Source organism: Psammomys obesus, unplaced genomic scaffold, assembly GCF_907164565.1.
Source record: "Psammomys obesus unplaced genomic scaffold, mPsaObe1.curated_primary_1811, whole genome shotgun sequence".
Lineage (NCBI taxonomy): Eukaryota > Metazoa > Chordata > Mammalia > Rodentia > Muridae > Psammomys > Psammomys obesus.
The window spans coordinates 8,255,117-8,276,448 of record NW_026596147.1 but is presented as its reverse complement, the minus strand read 5'-3'; the positions used below and the strand labels follow the sequence as shown (position 1 = coordinate 8,276,448).

General features: G+C 47.2%; 1 protein-coding gene across 1 annotated transcript in view; it reads left to right on the top strand.

Moving 5' to 3' along the window:
* Wwc2 (WW and C2 domain containing 2) overlaps positions 1-21,332 on the top strand; it is a 173,586-nt gene that overhangs the window by 119,676 nt on the left and 32,578 nt on the right. Inside the window, exons 9-16 of the mRNA XM_055593592.1 lie at positions 1,067-1,309; positions 6,110-6,199; positions 7,119-7,738; positions 11,553-11,682; positions 12,073-12,153; positions 12,281-12,367; positions 17,083-17,275; positions 18,978-19,142. Coding sequence (XP_055449567.1) covers positions 1,067-1,309; positions 6,110-6,199; positions 7,119-7,738; positions 11,553-11,682; positions 12,073-12,153; positions 12,281-12,367; positions 17,083-17,275; positions 18,978-19,142 — 1,609 coding nt within the window. The remainder of the gene's footprint in view (positions 1-1,066; positions 1,310-6,109; positions 6,200-7,118; positions 7,739-11,552; positions 11,683-12,072; positions 12,154-12,280; positions 12,368-17,082; positions 17,276-18,977; positions 19,143-21,332) is intronic.

The window sequence follows — 21,332 nt, the reverse complement described above, 5'->3', positions numbered from 1 at the left end:
GGGAAGCTTGAGGAAAGTAGGGCTAGGAGGGAGGGAGGGCCTACCCATTATCCTTGGTGATGTGAAACCTTAATGAATTGATTTTGCTCTAATGTGGGTTGACCAAGGCTCTGCTCCTTTCTCATTTCTTCCTTCTGTGATCTGCTAATGCCCCAATTTCTGCCTAGCTCTGGGAAGTAATCATATATCTGAGGGATGGAAGCTTTACCCAGAAGACTCTATAATATACAACAATGTCATTTTGGGGCACCCTAACATGTTGGTTTGTTTCTTTTTTTAATTTTTTTAAAATTTTATTTGTATATTTATTCACTTTACATCCGGATCATAGTCCCCTTCCTCCTTTCCTCCCAGTCCCACCCTCTCCCCCCTCTCTCTCCCCCATCTTCCCTCCCCTACTCCTCAGAAAAGGGGAGCCCCCCTACCAACCTACTCTAGCACATCAAGTGGCATCAAGACTGAGTGTATCCTAGTTCCCTTTGACCTGGCAAGGCAGCCCCACCAGGGGGAAGTGATCAGAAAGCAGGCAACAGAGTCCATGTAGAGACAGCCTCCCGCCCTGTGCTCCTATCACTAGGGAACCCAAATGAAGCCTGAACAGCCCATTGACTGCATCTTTGTAGGATGCCTAGGTCCAGCCTCTGCATGGTCCTTGGTTGGTGCTTCAGTCTCAGCAAGCCCCTCTGGGCCCTGATTAATTGGCTCTGTTGATCTTCTTGTGGAGCTCCTGGTCCTTCTGTCCTTAACCCACTCTTCCACGAGACTCCCTACACTTTAGCCAATGTTTGGCTGTGAGTCTCGGCATCTGTTTCGATCCACTGCTGGGTGGAGCCTCTCAGAGGACAGCTCTGTTGGTTTGTTTCTTAATGGAAGCCTCTAGGTACCCCTCCCATCACTCCCCCAAACACACACATCAGGGATGCGTGCCAGTGGCACTCTGCTTTCCATGCTCCATGCTTCCTGACCTGGAGTGTCAGGAAGACGTGGATTGCGTTTGCACCCAGACATGGCCTGGGCTTGTATTCTTCTGGGTGTCTTGAACACATGTGTCTTCTATGTCTTTTAGCATGGCTAACTTGAAAATTGAGCTGTCAAAGTTGGACAGTGAGGCCTGGCCTGGGGCCCTGGACATTGAGAAGGAGAAGCTGATGCTGATTAATGAAAAAGAAGAGCTTCTGAAAGAGCTGCAGTTCATCACCCCCCAGAAACGCTCGCAAGATGAGCTGGAGCACCTGGAGGCGGAGCGCCAGCGCCTGGAGGAGGAGCTGATGTCCGTGCGTGGCTTGCCGAGCAGGGCTCTGGCCGAGAGGTTTGTTTTCTCCTGGGGACAGGGTGACATTTCTCGGGTTTGAAAATCTCAATAGCTCCTGTTGTTAGTGAACTCAAAGCAATGAAGCACACCCTCCTGGGCTCCGAAGTATCAGTTCTCCTCTGTCTGTTAGGAATGCGAAAGTGATCATGACAGATGTGGAATAGCTAAGGAATGTTGACATAAAATCAGGAATGCAGTACATCATTGAGCGAGCCCGATAGCAACAGCTCTGAACTGCTGCTCTGGTGCCGATGACCTAGACTGTTACAGAAAGTGAGCCTTCCTGCTCTTGTCTTCGTTACTGAAGTCAGATGTTTATTGCTTTTACTTTCACAAGGAAAGGAAAAGGCAGCTTGCTCTCTTAACCAGTCACAAGATGTTCCTTGCATGTGGCTTGTCAGATGAAACCTGCTTCTGAAGCTGGGACAATCATTCTGAGCGAGTGTGGGAAGGTGTGAGTTATTTATTCTAAGATCTCCGGAGCCACGAGCAGATGGGCAGGAATGTTTATCAGATGATGCAGCTGGCCACTGTGCCAGGCTGACAAACTGTAGCCCTTCAGGTCCAGTGCCCATCATAGACCAGCTCAGGAGGACCCGTGTCTGCCCCAGAGCGGGTCCATGTCCATCTCATATGACCTGGAAATAAGTTCAAATGTCGTTCCAGAACCCAGTCTCTTTCCTTTTTCAATTCTTGGCCTCTTGCTTTCTAATCTCCATTTCTCAGTAAATGTCTAGATTTTTAAACATCAAAATAGTTTGAAAGTGTGGGAACAGTGTGTTGGGGAAGCAGAGGCCCTGCCACTTCTGATTAGGCCTCATCTCCACTTCTCCTCCTCCTTTTCTTCCTCTGCTTTCTGTGTTTAGTGTTGATAAGAGTTAGCCTCAGCTGTGAGGAAGGCCTCAGGTAACAAGCACCGACAGGCACAAAACTAAGGGAAGGGAAGGCAGAGCTGCGCTGGTCTGTGTTTACATAATAGAACTTAAGTTTCCAGCGAGACTCACCAGTGGATGTAATGACACAGCAGCCTTTGTGGGCGCCCTGTGTAAGACACCAGTGCACTTACTGTATAGCACTTATTAAACACCATGAATTGTTCCCTTGATGTCCTGGGGAGTTGGTTCCAGGACCCCTCCCTGACACTCAAGCCACAATTCCCCAGTACAAATTGTGTAGTGTTAACGGAAAACGTACACTCTCATAAGCTTTGGACACTTTCTAGATTACTAAGAATTCCTAACAACATAAATATTATGGAAACAGCTGCAGTGCTGTATAGCTCAAGAGACAACACGGCAAAGGTCCATGTGTGATCAGTGCAAACCCGGCCTTTTCCCTGAGCACCTTCATCTGTGCTTGGTTGAATCCTTGATTATAGAATTAGGGTGTGGAGACTCCCCCATATTCATGCTCATCTAATGTGCTGAGGCTAAGTCTCTGTCCTCTTGTAGCAGGGGACTCTGGAAAGGCCTTCTGGTCCTCCTTCGCTTTGGACGGGGAGAGGAACGTGTTCATCTTAGCATTTACAGGCATGGCATCGTGCTTGTCATTTTTATCAGGGGTAGTTTGTTCCTGAGTGAATTTTATACTTTTGTTTTACATACTTAATGACTGTCACATTTCTAGTGGCCAAATTAGGGGCTCAGCAGAAGCTCCATAGTCTTTACATAAAATAATGGCAATATTTAGTGAGAGGCAACCAAGGGCTTTGTGCTTCACTGGGGAATAGGCAGTCTGGTTAACTCCCTCACCTGCACAGCCTGTCTGCCGTAGACTGGATGGTGGCAGGAAGGATGTTTATCCATTTGTGCGATATGCTGACTTTCCGTGTCCTTCAGAAGCCAAGCCGCTTGGCATACCACCTAAGCGCATTCAGATTTCCTCAGTGTCTGTGGTCAAGGGCAGATTCCCACTGCTCTGCTGCAGTGCAGGGGAGGGGGAATTCAAACATCCCTGTCTGATCAACTTAGCTCCAACGAACGGCTCTGCGAATGGTTCCTTTCCACATATCCTGAAGAGCCTTCTGCTGCAGCAGGCCCTAGAGCAGGCCCTGCTGCCCAAGCAGATGCAGAACAGCCGGGCCTGGCTCTTCCTGGGGATGCTTTTGGCCTCTGTTCCATCACTTTGTCACCTTTTCCAGTTCTGTACCCTTCACCCTTGCCTCCTCCTATATATATTTATTTTAGCTAGTTGCTCCATCCAGCTGTCCTTGAACCTTGGTAAGTAAGAGACCACCTCTGTAAGCCAAGTCTCCTCACTCAGTGCTAGTGCAGGTAAGCCGTGGCCAGTAACACAGTTTCATCATGACGCTCACGGTCAGCGCCAGACCCTCAATTTCTTCCTGGTGCTGACACCATCACCAAAGAAAACTCCTTGTTGCCTTGCCTTCAGGTTCCGTTTTCCATCCTGTTGTGGCTCTTCATTATTTTAGGAGTAGGGGGGACTCAAACTGTGGCCTCAGGACAGTAAACTCCCGCGAATTCTCAGCCATCCTGTGTATCCTCCTTGTCCTTGTTGCTGCTGCTACTGCATGCCCGCAGTGAGCCCCACAGCAGTGTCCGAGCTCTCCCTCTGGTGGTAATAAAGTGAATCTGCACAAGCCTGGGCCGTTCATTGTGGGAGAGCACCAGGGCAAAGGAGAAATTGCCCTCCCTTCCTGTATTCCTTCCATACTCTCACCCACAGCACTGGCATTGCTTAAACCCTGATTTCCTAGGAAGGACACTTAGAGTCTGAGGAAGACCTTCAGTGCAGCATCCTTCGACTGGCAAAGCTTGATTTGATGGTTAACGTCAAGGGCAGAAACTGCTGCCCCACTATAAGGTTTCTGTGGCTTCTAGTGACACCAATAAGAAGTTTGTATAAAGGATTGAGGAGGAGCCAGTGCCCGCCTTCTGAGACCCTAGCATCATTTGGGGGAGCATGCAAGCAAGGCCATAGAAGCTGGGCCTTTGGAGATGCTCTAGTCCGTAAAATGTCTGCTTTGTGTACATGAGGACCCGACTTCAGGTCCATAGCACCTGTGTTGAAAAATGAAAGAGCCAAGCATGGCCACAAGATATTAATCTTGTAATCTTAGTGTGAGGGTAGGTCCTGGGGATGAGCCAGCCAGTCTAGACCACCAGCCAATCTAGCCAATCCATAAGCACCAGGCTCAGTGAAGCCAGAGTCTCAAAGATAAGGTGGAGGCTGGAGAGATGGCTCAGTGCTTCAGAGCACTCGCCGTTCTCACAGAGGGCCTGTTCCTCTTTACAGAGCTTTCAGAGGTTCAGTTCCCAACACCTACATGGTGGTTCACATCTGGATGTAACTCCAGTCCCGAGGGGTCTGACAGCCTCTTCTGCAGGCAATGTAGGCATGTGGTGCACACACAGCAGCCACACACATAAAACAGAAATAGGCAAGGTAGACATGCACGAACGCATGCATGAGGGCACGCGCAGCACACATGGGAGTTCACGTGAGCACTGATAAGCATAATACTTAGTGTGGGTTTAACAGTGGGGATTTCTCCAGACCTCTGTGCGTTCCAAGTCACATCTTTACATTAATTTTCCATTCTGTTTGAGTTGCTTTGTTGGAGAGATTTTAAAAATAGACTGCTCTTCTTAAAAGTGCAGTTGTAAAATGTGTAAAAGAATTGATCGTGCCAGTATTACAGAAAATGGCAAGAATTACCTTTTAATTGTAACGTGTAATGAAAATTGTGTTGGAGACACATAAAAGGAATAGGTACCTATGAATAAGAAAAGTACATCTCCTCCTACCCAAGACATGCATACAGTTTCAAGGAGGTTGGAAATCAAGGAGATTTTCTCTTTCTCCAAACCAGTATGGCTAGTTGTGCATATCACCAGCTTGCAGGGCTGTGAGCAGGTGTGACTGTTCTGTGGCCTGTAGAGCACTTTCCTGTGCCTTACTCCGTTTGATCCTTTTAACTGCCTTATCAGGTAGACACAGGAGGGTCGTAATCACCACTCAGACGAGAAAGGTGAGCCCCTCTAGCTGGTAGCTTGCCAAAGGATACAGCACTCACAAGGTGCAAACCCCAGGCTAGGCACCAAGGCACTGCCTTCCTTGGGTGATGTCTCAAGCCCCCGCCTGATGCGCCTCATGCAGGCCCTTTTCCTTGGATGCCTGACCTGTACTGAAACGAGTTTGTTTCAAGATAAAATTCTACAGTGCTCTGCCTATATGATAATCCGCTCCGGGTGATGAGACAGGATAGAGCCAGGAAGGCAAATCACTTGGACTTCTTGATGAAACGGCAACAGCCAAGCCAGCCCACAGCGGCACTGTGGAGCGATCTCTGAGTCCGTACTAAACCTCCCAGGAAGTTGACATTGGAGTTTTCATCATTAAGCACTATTTTACAGCAATGCTTGCCACATCCAGTACCTAAGGTGGCCCCTTGCTGCCTAATGTTTTCCAAAGCAGAAGGCAGCCTACAGTTCCACAAGACTCTCTGGACTTTGCTCAACTGTGGTCAGTGTTGCTGTTGTTTTGCCCTCAGTACTTTATCCATGACTGGGGCCAAATCGTTTACGACTTGAGCAAAGTTTACACCGTCGGCATTTTGAGGTTCTCCCAGCTTTGGGACTGGATATAACACTCCAGCTACATTTATCATGGCTGTAAAGCTCTGCCCCTTCTCTCTTGTTTGTTGTCTGTTTTATGGAGCTCATCCAGACATCCCCCTGTTACACATGGTTCTGGGATACTGAGTTTTTCTGCTATTTAGTTTGGATTTCTACATATCATTTGAAAATTAATTTATTTCTTTTTTTTTTTTTCTAGATTGAAATTGGAAGAGAAAAGAAAAGAGCTGCTACAGAAACTTGAAGAAACGACTAAGTTAACTACTTCCTTGTATTCACAACTTAAAAGGTAAGCTGCTTGGGTCCTTGAAGGGAAATGCCTTCCACGGCATCCAGGCAGGGCCTCGGTCCTCCTTAGTTGGTTTTTAGCTGCTTAAAAGTAAACACATAAGTCATGCCCCACTCACTGATGTTTACTTACCAAATAGAAACACTTTTTCCTCCTATAAACTCTACATTTAAGTTTGGAATGCATTTTGAAATATCCTACAGAAAGAGGGTTTGCTGAAAACTTGAGAAATCCCACCTTTCACATTGATGGGTGAGTTTGCCTAATGTCTTTATGAGTGCCTTTTCCTGCTAGCCTTAGTAGCTGCGCTGACAGTATCAGCCTTTTTCAGCCTTCTTCAAGTATGAAGGTGATGTGAGTGGCTCTGCAAGCTGATATAAAATAGGCATTTGATACAGGTTTTTGCTAAAGGTGTGTCATTGGGGGTGGTGGCAGCCCTGGATTGGCCTGGAACTCACTATCTAGATGAGACAGTTTCTGTATCCTGAGTGCCGGGATTAAAAGTGTGCACCGCTTTACCTGCCTGTAATCATTAAAAACTTTTAATGGTTATTTACTTACTCATCTGTTTATTTATTTTGGAGACAGTCTCTCTGTATAGTCCTGGCTGTCCTGGAGCTGGCTATCTAGACCAGCCTTGAACTCGCAGAGATCCTCTACCTCTGCCTCTAAAGTGCTGGGGTCAAAGGCGTGTGCCACCACTCCTGGCAGCTATGAGAAGTGTCTAAAAAGGCCAGGATGGCAAACTTGGTAATAGTACCCAGTGAGCAGGGAACTGTTTTTGTGGCAGCAAGTTCCTCTGCCCAGGCTGCAGCTCTCAGACAGCGCCACTTCCTTTCCCTTCCTGAGCGTGGAGGAGCCGCTGGGACTGTGCATGAGCTTCCAGGGCAGATCTTACAGTGTGCTGCTCTCCTCCCAGCCTCTCCTCCAGCACACTGTCCATGTCTTCTGGGAGCAGTCTGGGGTCCCTGGCCTCCAGTCGGGGCTCTCTGAACACCTCCAGCCGAGGCTCACTCAACTCTCTCAGCTCCAGCGAGCTCTACTACAGCAGCCAGGGTGACCAGATGGACACAGACTATCAATATAAACTGGACTTCCTTCTTCAAGAGAAGGGCGGCTACATTCCTTCTGGACCCATCACCACCATCCATGAGAATGAGGTGGTCAAGTCCCCCAGCCAGCCTGGCCAGAGTGCGGTCTGCGGGGTGGCAGGTGCAGCCAGCAGCCACACTCCCCCCCTGACCGAGGCCTCCAAGTCAGTGGCGTCCCTCTCCTCCAGGTCCTCTCTTTCCTCCCTGTCCCCTCCCGGCTCCCCCCTGGTCTTGGACAGCACGTTCCCAGTGTCTTCTCACGACTCCTCCCTGCACCGGTTCACGGCTGACTTTGAGGACTGTGAGTTGAGTGGCCACCTGGCTGCCCTTGGCCTTGGTGAAAATCAGGTCTTGCTGGACTCAGAGCCCGGAGGAGCATCCCAGGCTCTCCTTGAGGATAAAGATCTTGACGAGTGCGCTGGGGAGCTGCTGTATGGAGGACCGTCGGGTAGGTACAGACATGCCTTGCTCCCTGCATTTCTCTGCACCATTTTAGGAAGCGTTTAGTTACTCTTTTCCATGTCAATAAAGTGTATGGTTCCCCTTAGGTTTCCCGGGGTATTCATTTAAGGAGTATTTATTCTATACCTATACTTTTTTTCTCTGTTAAAAGAGAAAAAAATATATCCTAGACAGGGGCATATATTTACAGCTCAGTGGCAGACAGCTTGCCTAGCAAGTGCAAGGCCCTGGGTTCAATACCCCAGTACCACAAAATAAACACAGGGACAAGGCAATGGCACAAGTCTATGAAGTGCTTGGTGGGCAAGTATGAAGATCTGAATTCAGTTCTCCATCGCCAACGGAGAAGCCTCTACAGCAGCTCACGGCTGTACCCCCAGGTAGGGAGGCAGAGGCGGGAGGATTCCCCAGGCTCCCTGGCAACAGCCGGATCTGCTGAGTGCCACATTCAGGGAGAGTCTGTCCCCAAAGTAAGGTTGAGAATTGCTGAGGAAGACGCCCAATGTCAACCTCTGGCATAGACACAGGAACTCACGTGTTTACATGCACGGTGCACACAAACATGTCCACGCATGTACTCAGAACATATTGCCTCCCTATTTAGTGGACTCATCGGCCAGTGCTGTTCTGTGGCCCAGGAGTCCTTCGTGGGACACAGATGCCCAGGAGGTATTTTGTGAGTGGTCTACACTTCCTCCTGGATTCTGGTTCAGAAATAGCAAAGAGACGAGGACTTTCTCGTTAAAGGGGACCTGAAACAGATGAAAGCAAAGTCAGTTAGCGTGTTAGCTGGTCAGCACGAAGGGTCGGTGTTTAGCATGCTTGGGGGTTCGGTATAACACCGTTTTTTGGTTTGTGCCAGACTCCCCTTCTGCCCCAGTTAATTGGCGCTGCAGCCCCGTGTCCGGCGTTGCTCTGCCATCTGCTGGCTGCTCTCCCAGCTGCAGCTCCAGGAAGAGATTTGCAGATCGGGTCCTTCCTGACCCCATGCTGAGCTTTCCTCTGCATTATGGAAGCTTTCAGTGCCTGCCGTAGGCCTTGTAGAGCAGGTGGCACCCTTATTTTCCGGGCTGTTCTGTGTTCTGAGGATGGTCCATTCTATAGCTAGCTTGAAGGAGGTAAACTTTCCGCCCCTGCCAGGAAGTCCTGTTCTGTCAGCATGTATCAGTGCGTGCCACCACCCTGTCCTTGCTGTTTCAGAAGCTGTTTGTTTGTTTGTTTGTTTATGCACAGGTGTTGGAATTCTAAGTTTTAATTGATTGGCAGACTGAGATCTCTAAAGACGAATACAGCTTGATTTAGGAGGCTTCTGATACTGAATGCTGAAGTGCTATGTTCACATTAGTGGCCTGGGGCAGAGCCTAGAGTGCAGGAGACCTTCCTATGGTTTGTATGCCCTCTTTCAGAGAGGCCCCAGCACTACAGTCATTCTCTTAAAATACCCCTTATACAAATACACACAAATAAATCACGGGAGGTGTGAGGCCTCGTCACACCTGTGCGGTCAACACGGCTTTGCCCTTCTCCCTCTACACAATACTGCAGGTTAGGGAGAGAAGAGAAAGCCAGCACTTGAGAAGATGTACCCTTTTTCGTGCATTTTTGCCTTTTAGGGCCTGACACTTCTTGAGCATCTACAGCTGCCTGTGCCCTTCATGTATGGGGAATATTCCCTAGTGCGCACTTCTCAATCCCATCAGCATGGCAAACCTAGTACATGATGGGAGATGCTCGAAAAGGTAGAGGGTCCCAAAGGCTGCAGCCCAAGGGCTATTACCTAATGATCCTGAGCCCCCTGAGCCAGTCACACAGGCATGGTGGCTCAATAGCTACCTCGTTCCTAACACTTGAGGTTGCTACCAGCTTTGTTGATGACTTTGTGGCTGGAGGCAGGTGCCTGGAGGAAGTTCCCACAGCACCGTTGTTAAAAAGGTGCCTGAGGCCTAGCTGCTCAGTGGTACAGTGGACATCTGAAAACCTGGGTTCCATCCCCACTACCTCAGGAAGTCACTTGAAAAAATGCATGTGCAAGGGCATTGTTTGCAGCGAGCTTTGTTTCCTGACTGAAAACAGCAGGGGGGCATGCATTTTAACCAATGCCTGTCCTAACCGAGGAACATCTTCCCACCTCAGAAACGGGGGTGGGGGGGGTTGGAAGGACACTGCTCCCATCTTAATGTCCTGGGGCCTTACACAGGTGAAGCCAACTCCATTTCATAGCCAGTTTGCTCCTCTGCACCAATCCCTGCTGGATGACAGACACCAAGGTAGAATAACTATGAAGTCTTCCCACAGTCGGTCTCTGTCATTGTCAAAGTCAGTTTTCAGACTGCTGTGGTTATTCCTGGGGGTAATCAATAAATCATGTCATCACCTTCACCCCTCACAGAGGGGAGTGGGCAAAGAGAAGGCACTTCATCTTCAAGGAAAAAGCATTCCCACTGCCAGAAATAAAAGAGAGAATGCAGCAATCAATCCTGTAATCTGAAGCCTTAAAACTTAAACATCTTAACAGGATGTAAAGTCACGACTCCGAGGGGGGCCGAAATGCATACCAATATCGCTCCTCAGGCTCACTCTCTGGAGGATGAAAGGAACTCGGGGCTCGCAGCTTATTATGGCGCCGAGCACAGCTTTAAATGAATGCTCCTCCATCCCTGCAGGATGCTGCTGTATGAATATGAGTTAGAGATAAAAGCGCGAAGTGGTAGCTGGTGCTAAAGATTCAGTAGCACAAAAAAAGTTTTGGTTTTTTTGTTGTTTCTTTTTCTTTTTTTTTCTTTTTTCTTTTTTTTTTTTTAGTAATATTAGCGGGTGAGAATTCATACAAGTCAAAGCTGTTTTCTCTTTAATTTCCATTAGAAGACGCACGGAAGAGGAAGGGGCATGTAGAGATGTGGGCAGCAAACTTTTCTCCAAGGAGTAGCTAAAGTTAGTTGTTCAAGTTGGTACAGTGCCGGTGTTTGATGCGGGCACATAGCTGCTTAGCCAGTGCTTGTACTGGTTCATGAACGCTTGAAGCCTAGAAGCTGGGGATGATGGGAATTATGTCTCTCTTGCCTTAAAATGTTTTAGATCAAGGACCTGTGAACTGGGTCAGTGGATTAAGGTACTTGCATGCAAGAATGACAACCTGCATTCCATCCCCAGGACCCACATGATAGAAGGAGAGAGCTGTCTTCTGCAGATTGTCCTATGACCTCCACATGCCCACAAGCCACATGTCCATCATACACACACATGCACACACTCACACACACTTGCCTGAATGGGTTTTTGTTTGGTTGGTTTGGTTTTGGTTTTTAATTTGGGGGGCTTGAGAGCTGGCCCAGTGCAAGTGTAGGCAAAACACTAATAAAATACACATAAAATAAATGTTAAAAAAATTTCTTTATGCAAAAGCAAAACCAGTTTTTCCCAAGTAACAAATCCTAGACCCTCTGAATCACAGCATTTCTCTCATCCCGTCTGTTAATATGTGAAGTAACATTCTTGACTTTAAAGGGAAAATTGTGCTTTGGGCTTCTATGGTGTGAGCATTTTTTTTTTTTTCTTTTTTGGAAAGATTTATTTATTATATATAGTGTTTTGTCTGCATGTACACCTGCATGCCAGCAGAGGGCACCAGATCTCATTATAGATGGTTGTGAGCCTCCTTGTGATTGCTGGGGATTGAACTCAGGACCTTTAGAAAAGCAGTCAGTGCTCTTAACCACTAAGCCATCTCTCCAGCCCTGGTGTGAGCATTTTACACTTTTCCCAATAAGAAACTAATGATGCTATCACCTTCTCCACCCCAGATGTGGAAAAGTCACTACCCAAAAGAAGAGGACTCCATCTTCGAAGAGACAAGAGTGCCTGTGTGTCAGCTGCTGCCTCTGACGAATCCGTGGCTGGAGACAGCGGCGTCTACGAAGCCTCCATGAAACAGTAAGGAACGTGCAGGGGCACAGTCAGCCCCTGCAAGCCTGACAGCCAGCCTCGTGCACACTGTAAGGTGAAGCGTGCCCCTGCCAAAAACTTCCTGCCAGCCGTGGAAATGGCAAGCGGACTGGTGTGCTCACCAGCTGGCCTGGTGATTGGCCAATGCTTGTTTGGCACATGAAACACCTTGTTTAGAGTCTGAAAGCTCCCAAGACAGTGAGATAGCCTCACAGGGCTCAGGAAAGCCAGACACACAAATTTGTTCCCCAAGCTCGGAGTCAGACTCTCGTGGGGTTGAAAAGCTTCCACAGGGGTCAGTTCCACAGGAATGGAAGGCAAGGGGTGGCTGTAAGCGATATCCTATTAACTGACTGTCCACCTGCTCCTGGTCCCTAGGCCTGGTGAAATCGAAGACATTCCCTATAGCGAAGAGGGGGTCACTGTTGTGGAGACGGCCCAGGTGCAGATAGGACTCAGGTAAAGCAGTGAGAGTGTGTCTGTGTGTGTGTGTGTGTGTGTGTGTGTGTGTGTGTGTGTGTGTGTGTAGTGGGAGGAGACCCAGCTAGTGTAGTTACTCTGTTTGATTCATCTTCTCTTTTGGCAGATACGATACAAAAAGTTCAAGCTTCATGGTGATTATAGCTCAACTCCGAAATCTTCATGCCTTCTTGATACCTCATTCTTCAAAAGTGTAAGTAAAGTCAGTAAAGAAAACAAATGGAGGAGCTTAAAATGTCCTCCGTACAGTACTTCTGCCTGTGATGGAACGGCTTGTCAGAAAGAAGATATGGGCGGGGGCAGGGAACTCAGAGACCACTTGGTGGGTCAGCGCTCTGGCTGCCCTTCCAGGAGACCCAGACTTGTCTCCCTAGCTCCCACACTGGACAGCGCCCTGTAACCACCGGCAACCGCAGCACCAGGGCCTACCACCCTCTTCTGACCTCTGCAGATACCTACACGTGGATATGCGCAGATACACAGAATTAAAAGCAGAGCAGATCTGCTTTTAAGAAAGGAAGCCACAGGGAGAAATAGCAAGGCTGATTGTTTGGACCGACGGTAGTGAAGACAAGCGGAAAGTGCGAGCCAAGCCAACTAGGGTTAGGTCCTTGTTCAGATGATCATAATTAAGACTTCGTAGTTCCTTTCTGTGACCGGAGTCTGGCTGATGCCCGATTGCTAGAAATATGATTTTAGTTTTTACTAATGCATACTATTCCACTGTTGGTTTAGAGAAATGTTTTCTGATATCCTCCATGAATACGTAGTGATTAAATTGAGCATCACCACAGAAACACTTTACGCTGTGTCAAAGAGTGTGCTCTTACCACTCCGTGTTCGCTTTCAGTCAGCAGTAATTCTCAGCGGCAGGTAGAGCACTGTAGCGGACCAAGAATCCCAATGAAGTATTGCTGTACTTCTCTACCGTCCATTGCCTCAGGGCTGCTTCCTTCCTAGGAGGGCTGCTTTCTGGAGCCCTCCCATCAGTCTCCCAGCCAGACTCCCAGTGACTCTAAGAAGAGCACATGGCTGTGGGCACAGAATACCAAATCTGTGTGTCTAGTCTGCTTTTGAACCTCCTCTCTGAACACAGCAGGACAGAGATGAGGTAGAAAAGCAGCCGAGTGATGCCTGTGACACTGTGCCCAGCCAGGTCATTGTTTTCTTAATGGCAGTGTCTTCCTCAGAGCCAGGACGTTTAGCTGAGTGTGAGTAAGAGTCCTGGATGTCTTCCTAGCAGGGGTGCTGTTAAGCTCACATCCCCATCATCAAGGGGCGGGGATGGGTGGGGCACGTGGAGGCAGAGCTAGGTGGAGATTGTTTGATGTCAACAGAAAAGTGGAGAGAGTGGTAGAGTATCCACTGACGACCATCAAAGCTGGCACTAGGATCCAGGAGGAGAGTGGGCACAGAGGACCCACTTCACAGAGAGCCCAGGCATGAGGCCGCCACAGCTGTTTCTACACAGGGCAGCATCTGGGGGAAGTCAGGCCTGATGCTGCTGTTACTGACATCTCGTTTCTAAGCTGTGTGATACAGTGTGTATCACCAGTGGCTCCTCAGTAAGCCTGGTCAGTCACAGGGCTGTGGGGAGCTGAGCAAGGAGAGCCATCTGTAGTACACACACACACACACACACAGAGCTTTTTTTTTTCTTTTTAGTTATTTTTATTTTATGTGTGTGAATGTTTCCTTGCATGTATTTCTGTGTGCCATGTGTGTTGCTGGTGTCCAAGGAAGCAGAAGAGGGCATCAGATCCCCTGGCCCTGGAGTGACAGGTGACTGTGAGCCGCTGTGAGGGCCGGTCCTCTGCTGCGCATGTCTTTTCTTCCTCTTCTTATTTTATTTCAGAAAGCATTCTCTGTGTCTGGATGTCTTGCCTACACGAATGTTTTGCACACCATGTCTAGTCTGTGGTGCCCATGGAGGCCAGGAAAGGGCATCTGATGCTGTCGAACCAGAGTTGAGGTGGTTGTAAGCAGGCATGTGGGGGATGAGAGCCTAACCTGGGTTCTCTGGAAGAGCAGCAAGCCCTTTGAGCCACTGAGCCAGCTCTCCAGCCTTCATGCCCTTTTTTCACACACAAGTGTCCTAGCTCAGCTATGCCAGCCACAGTCACCCTCCCCAGGGCCTTCGTAAGGCATGGTGACTCCCACGGTAGCTCCAGGGCAGCAGTGGTTCTCAGCCAGCTGGTGTGCAGCGTGCGCGTCTGCTCCCAGCAGCATGTAAGTGTGATAACTTGTCTAATTGCCTGAACTTCCCTGAGACTAGCAACATTTTCTTAAATAAGCCTGAACAATGACATCACCGAATGTATCAGCCATACACAGCACTCTGAGATGTTCTCCTGCTCCAAGTCTGTGAGAGCTCTTTGTTTGGCCTTAGTTCATTCTCTCTGTCTCTCCCTTGCTTCTTTTTTCTAATTTAAACTTATTTTTAAAGTTGCAAAGAAAAAAAAAATCACCAACCAAAATTCAACAGACCCAAAGACTCTGTAACTCAGTGGACTTCTATTCGGTTAGAGTAGCCATTCATGATTCATGACAGAAGCTATGGATCTCCACAGTAGGGTTTATGCTTTCTGTATCAAATATATTTTTATGCACTGAGCCACCAGCAAAAATGACAACTCCACAGCAGATTAGGACTTCTGTGTCCTCTTTCATGAGCCATGTCCACCGCCTGCATGCATATTCACCGCCTTCCCGTCATAATCAGCCTTTCTTGTTTACTTTTCCACCTGTTACACTCTACCCACATGTGCCTGTGTTGGCATACATACATGTTCTGTTGGCTAGATACCGCATCTGACCGAGAACTTGGGGGGGTTCTGAATTGTGTGACCTTGCTTAATACTATATGTTCTAAGTTCATCCACTTTTCTGCAAATTTTATGATTTTATTTTTCCTTAGAGCTGAATTTCATCAGCACATGAATGCATAATAAAAATCTGGCAGGGCTGGAGAGATGGCCCAGAGGTTAAGAACACTGGCTGTTCTTCCAGAGGTTCTGAGTTCAATTCCCAGCAACTACATGGTGGTTCACAACCATCTAGAATGAGATCTGGTGCCCTCTTCATACCTAATAAATAAATAAATCTTTAAAAAAAAATTGGCATGCACACATACACATATATACGAATGCTATTCATCTCTAAAGAAAAATGATTTTGTATTCCAAGGTAGCCTCAAACACCTGATCCTCCTGTCTCCACCTCTCAAGCGCTGGGATTGAGGCCATAGGCTACTGTGCCTGGCTCTAAAACTTCATTTTACTACTAATTATGACAAATAAATGGTGGTGTTCAGCTGGTTGGTAACAGCCACATTGTTTCTGGAAGTAGCTCACAGCTTGCCTGTCTCTGGTTGGAGAGGTCTCTCTTCTAGCAGAATGGGCAGCAGAGTGCCTTCACTGCTCCTCCTTACTCTTTTGGGGAGGTGGTTTTTCGAGACAGGGTTTCTCAGTGTAACCCTGGCTATCCTGGAACTCATTCTATAGACCAGGTTGATCTCACATTCACAGATCCACCTGTCTCTGACTCCCAAGTACTGAGTGCTAGGATTAAAGCTGTGTGCTATCAGCTGCTGCTGTTGCTGTTTTCTCCTCCTCCTCTCCCTCCTGTTCTTCCTCCTCCTCCTCTCTCTTCTTCTCCATTTATTTTTATGTTATGTGTAGGAGTGTTTTGCCTGCATTTGTGTCTGTGTACCACGTGCATGCCTAGTACCCACAGAGGGCAGAAGAGGGCATTGGATCCCCCAGAACTGGAGTCACAGATGTTTGAGAGCTGCCATGTGGGTGCTAGCAATTGAACCAAGGCCCTCTGGAAAAGCAGCCAGTGCTCTTAACCACTAAACCGTCTCTCCAGCCCCTGGAGAGCTTCACTTCTGAAGCTCATCAACTCAGGCCTGTTTGATGTGGAAACATTTTGAGATGAACCAAACAGTCGGGTCATGAGTATAGAAATGAAACCTGAAGGCTGAAGGGGCAGCCAGCCTTTCCTCGCATTTTGACTCTCTGGAGGCAGAGGGGAAAAGAAAAACCCCTCTCCTGAGCTTGCAGCCCTCTGCGGGAGCCGAGCCTTTCATCAGCCGCCACTGGATTTTAGTGCTGGATCTTTGTAATTAATGTTGATATAAAATAAAAAATAGCATGGAATTTTCAGTTATGGAATTGAATTTACAGATTTTTTCTAACTGGAAAAAAAGGGCATATTTTAGAACATAAACTAGACAAGAGTTGGAACTGAAAGGGGAGAGATTTCTCTTTCTGGAATTAGGAGGAAAATACCTCAGGCTGTGAGTCTTCACAGAGTGTCAGGTACACTCCCTGAGGAGCGCTGGGCGTCACTGCTGTTGCATAGTCTCCTTTGCATCTACACAGCATGAGGTTTTTCTGAGAGTTTGTCACATCTGCTAGACAGTGGCGCTTCTGAGTCGCCACCTCATCTGTCTGCCATCCTGTTAACAAGGCTCCTTAGCCTTCCTTGTCTCTGGTAGGGTAATATTTTCCACTCCTGGGGATGTTCGTTCGTCAGCAGTCATTTGATGCTCAGAATGAGGGAGTATCAGCAGCGTCCATGTTAGTGTGTCCGCACCGTTTGCAGCTCAGAAACAACTTACCTTCGAGTTGATGGACGCGGGGCGGTCAGCCCGCAGACTCTTCCTCCTGGCTTTCCCATCGTGCCTTGCTGCAGGCTCGCGGCGTGGCAGGTGGCTATTTTACGTAAGGGGCACGGTGGGCACGGGTGCATTAAGAACCCTGTCTGCAGCCGAGCTTGGACCCCTTACGGCACTGTCATCTGCTACTGCCCTCCGCGTTGTCACGTTTTCTCTTCCGCGGGATGATAGCCGCGGATCCACCGTAACTGGTGCCGGTGAGAGTCAGCCCGCGCTTGTCTTCGCAGGTATTTCCGGGTTGCTGTGCTCCCCTCCTCGGCGGATGTCAGCTGTCTATTTCGAACGAGAGTGCATCCACCCACCGAGGCCGTGCTGTACAACGACGTGTTCAGGGTGGCCATTTCTCAGGCAGCCCTGCAACAGAAGACCCTGAGAGTGGACCTCTGCTCCGTCAGTAGACACCGCAGGGAGGAATGCCTGGTAGGCGGCTGTGAGCGCTCCCAGAGAGCACCGCGGTCCTGTTGTGCAAAGCTATTTTCTGTTACCACTTTGCCATCAACAGCTATGGCTCCTCAGAAATTCTTTACTTATTTATTTTGGTGTGGTTGTGTACGAGTGCCAAGACGCGCCTGTGACTGTGAAAAGGTAACTCGGGGGAATTAGTTCCTTTCACCACGTAGGGTCTGAGGATAAAACACAATTCCCCCAGCTTGGTGGCAAGCGCCTTTGCCTGCTCAACCATCTCATCGACCCTGTTTTTCTAGAATGTTTTTCCTCCCAGGGCAGATTTTTTTAATCTGCTTGTAAATGATAACGTTCTGTAAAACTTGACTTTTCATTCCTTTTTTTGAGTGTGGAAGAACTTTTACCTCTGCTATGACCATCTCTGTGGAGTGTGCTTTCAGTTCCCGGTCCTGAACTCTTGTGTGGAGTGCTCTCTCTTTTCAGCTCCTCAAGCCAAGAATGGTATCATGGAAGTTTGATGATGGAAAATTTGATCAGCTCCATTTTCGGATAAAAGCTGCCCAAAGTGGGTTTTGCTCATAGATAATGGAGCTGGATATCAACATCATCCTGTCCTTAATGCATTGATTCAAACTGAAATTAAACAAGACTCAGTATGGCTCCTTTTCTTAGTCCATTGCCCTTCCATTTCCTTAGAGCGCCCAGACAGAATTGTTTTGCTGCTTGGAACAATGTGATTAATTCAGTAAGCAATAGAAAGGCTTCCTACTTACGTGTTGCTTAGGATGCTCTCATGCAAGTTAGGGCGTCTTCTCTCTCTGGGTGGCCTGCTCAGATACAAGTGGCCGAACAGGTATTTCTCAGTGATCCAGTAGGTGATGGCCACATATTTAATGATGACCACAGGAAAAAGAACAGTATATTTTTTTCGTTATTTGAAAATAAAAAAAAAAAAAGGATACTGTCTCATAATAAAGAAACCAAGATGATTCTGCTAGCCCGTCAATATCAGCAAAGAAGATACCATGTTTAATACGTGTCAAAGGCTGCCGTAAAATTAATAGATATGCTAACTGGTAACCTCAGAAACAGCGGGCTTGAGGTTAGACTCTGGCTGTGGCTGGGTGGGATATGAAGTTGCTTTTACCTTTCCTTCGTTTTTTTTTGGGGGGGTGCATTCTAGTGAGCCGCAGATCAAAAGGAAACTTGGTAAATTCTCATTCAAGAGCAAAATTAGAGTCTCGATCTGTAAGTTTATTTATAATGATGTTCTGTAACAATCAGGTCACTCTTCTGACATATTAAAAGAAGTATTTTAGGTTCAGCATAGTCATTTATTCATTCATTTACTTTTAAGAATTTAAGTATAATTTTACATTTAGAAAAGGTTGCACACTTAGTCGTTGGCAGTTCAATTGGGCATTATTGTCCCCGGGGGGTTATGTGGGGAGGCTGGAAGATCCTCGGGCCCTCACTCCAGATTGAGTGAGAGAAGAAATTGAGGAAGTATCTCTAAGTCATCTCTAGCCGCTGCACATACGTATGCACTCACACACACACACACACACACACACACAGCCAGTGCTTTATGTCACCAATAGTCTGTTGGTTCTTTGAGATAAGCTTGTCCAGTCATCTTTTGTCGTACCAGCGAGAACAAATACTAACTTAAACATTTCATTTTTCTCTCTCCCTTTATTTCTTCCACTTCCCGTAGGCCGGGACGCAGATCAGCCTGGCTGATTTACCATTTTCCAATGAGATTTTCGTGCTGTGGTATAATTTACTTCCTTCCAAGCAAATACCTTGCAAGAAGAATGAAGAAGAAAATGAGGAGCCGGTAGCTCAGTCAAGCCAGTCAGAACTGGATTCTCTGGACTTGGTGAGTCACCGCTGGGAAACAGCACTGTTGAGGTGCGGTAGTATAATGTGGACACAGATTGCGGAAGACAGGGGCCTTGCTCTCATTCAGGAGGGCGTTTGTTTCGTTTTATTTCTCTGAGACAGGATTCATCTGTGTAGCCTTGCCTGTCCTGGACTCACTCTGTAGACCAGGCTGGCCTCAAGACCTGCCTGCCGGAGTGCTGGGATTACAAGCACGTGCCGCTCATGCCTGGCTCCATTCATGAGTTTTTCTTCCTCTTCTCTCAGCTCCTCTTCGCTCCTAGCATCCTGAGAAAGATCATTTCCAGCTTAGATTCAAGTGGGACTTAATCTCCCATAAAAATAGTTACTTGAGGTTTTGTTGTTTTAAATGGTCGTGGAAACCTTTAGATTTTAATTCATTTTTTGTTCATTTTGTTCATGTATTTGATGCCACATTTGAAACACTTCCATTTTGTAAATTTCCAGTTATCATTCTGGAGGCATGTTAATTTTCCAACCTTGGTTATTAGTATTCTTAAATCTTTTTCTGTCAAAAAGTTTGTTGTGAATATTAAGTAGTTTGTTGACATCCACTGAAAAGTTTGCCATCACCAACAGTTATACATGATACTTAAAAAGAACACAGAAGTGTTTCTTGTGAGGCTGTTCATCATTAGTTATCCTTTGAAAATCTTGTCCCTTAGTACAAACAATTTTAGATTATCTGGGAAACAGTAGTTATTAATCAAAAGTCAAATAATTAAGCCAATGGTGTATTGATCATCTATGGGGAACTGTGGTGGACATCTTGGTAGGTGATAAGAGAAGGGAAACATGGTGTGGGGTTTGTACTCACGTCCAGATTTGTGGAAGATGGGCACGGCAAACAAAAGGGTGGAATGTAATTCCTATCTTTGATAAATTCTCTGAAATCGCTGTTCCGCAATGTAAATCATAAACCACGCAATTCACCCATGGGAAGCGTACGACTCAAATGTCTCTTCACACTTGCAAAGCTGGGCAACTGTCTCCACAGCCGTAGTCGTAGAATGCTGCCATTGTCCCAGGCTGTGCCCCATACCTGTGACCAGCCATTCACGTCGCCCTGCTCCTTGAGTTGCTTATTCTGGGCATTTCCTGTGAATGCCGGCGTGCAAGCTTTGCTCTCATTTCTTTCACGTGGCTTATCAAGGTGTGCCTGTGGGACTGTGGCAGACTCCTTCCTTCTTGTCTCCAGACAGTGTTCTATCGTAGGTGCCCCACTGTTTGTTACCACTCCTCAGCTGATGTGCATTTGGTTATCTCTGCATTTTCACTACTGTGAGTGATGCTGCCCTGAAAACTTGTAGCCTAGTGTTTGTGTGGACAGATGGAGAAGTGTGCTCACCAGGTTGCATAGTAATTACACTTAACATTTTGGAGGACTGCAAACTGTTTTCTTGACATATAGATATATAGATTAGTTTCTTATTTTACTATTGAATTATAAAAATTGTGTGGGGTGTGGTGTGTGTGTGTGTGTGTGTGTGTGTGTGTGTGTGTGTGTGTGTTGCATGTATGAGGGCATGGTACTTGTGCAGGCCAGAAGGGGGCGTCGTTTCTGCTGGAGTCAGGCTTAGAGGATGTTGGGAGAAGCCTGCTTGGCTGTAGGGACTGACTTAGGACCTCCATCCCCTTGCTCCCAGCTTTAGAGGAAGCTTTTCACCATGAAATGAAAGATTTTCAGAAATGCTTCCATCAGATTGAAGAAGACTTTTTCCCAGTCACCTGAATGTTTTTACCATTAAAGGCTGTTGAATTTGCCAAATATTTTTTTAGTATCTACTTAACTTTTCATATAGTTCTCCATCCTTCATTCGGTTGCTGTTGTTTCATTTTAGGTGTTAAATTAATCTTGCATTGCTAGGGTAAATTCTACTTGATTAAAAAAAAAAAAAAAAAAACACCTTGTATGAATTGGGTGTTTTTGTTATTGCTGTTTTAAATAAGCATCAAATACTTCAGTGAGGACTGCTCTCTTGTGTCTGCATCTATTGTTTCTTGTACTGGCTTTGTGCTTTTCTGTATGTGTGTATATATCCATTCTGTGTGCATATATGGAGGTCAAAGGACAACCAGCTGCTTGTGTCAATCGCCTTTAGGCATCGTCCACCTCGGGTGGCAGAGTATATCCTAGAGAATGCCCTGTGCGCACTGGAGAAAAATG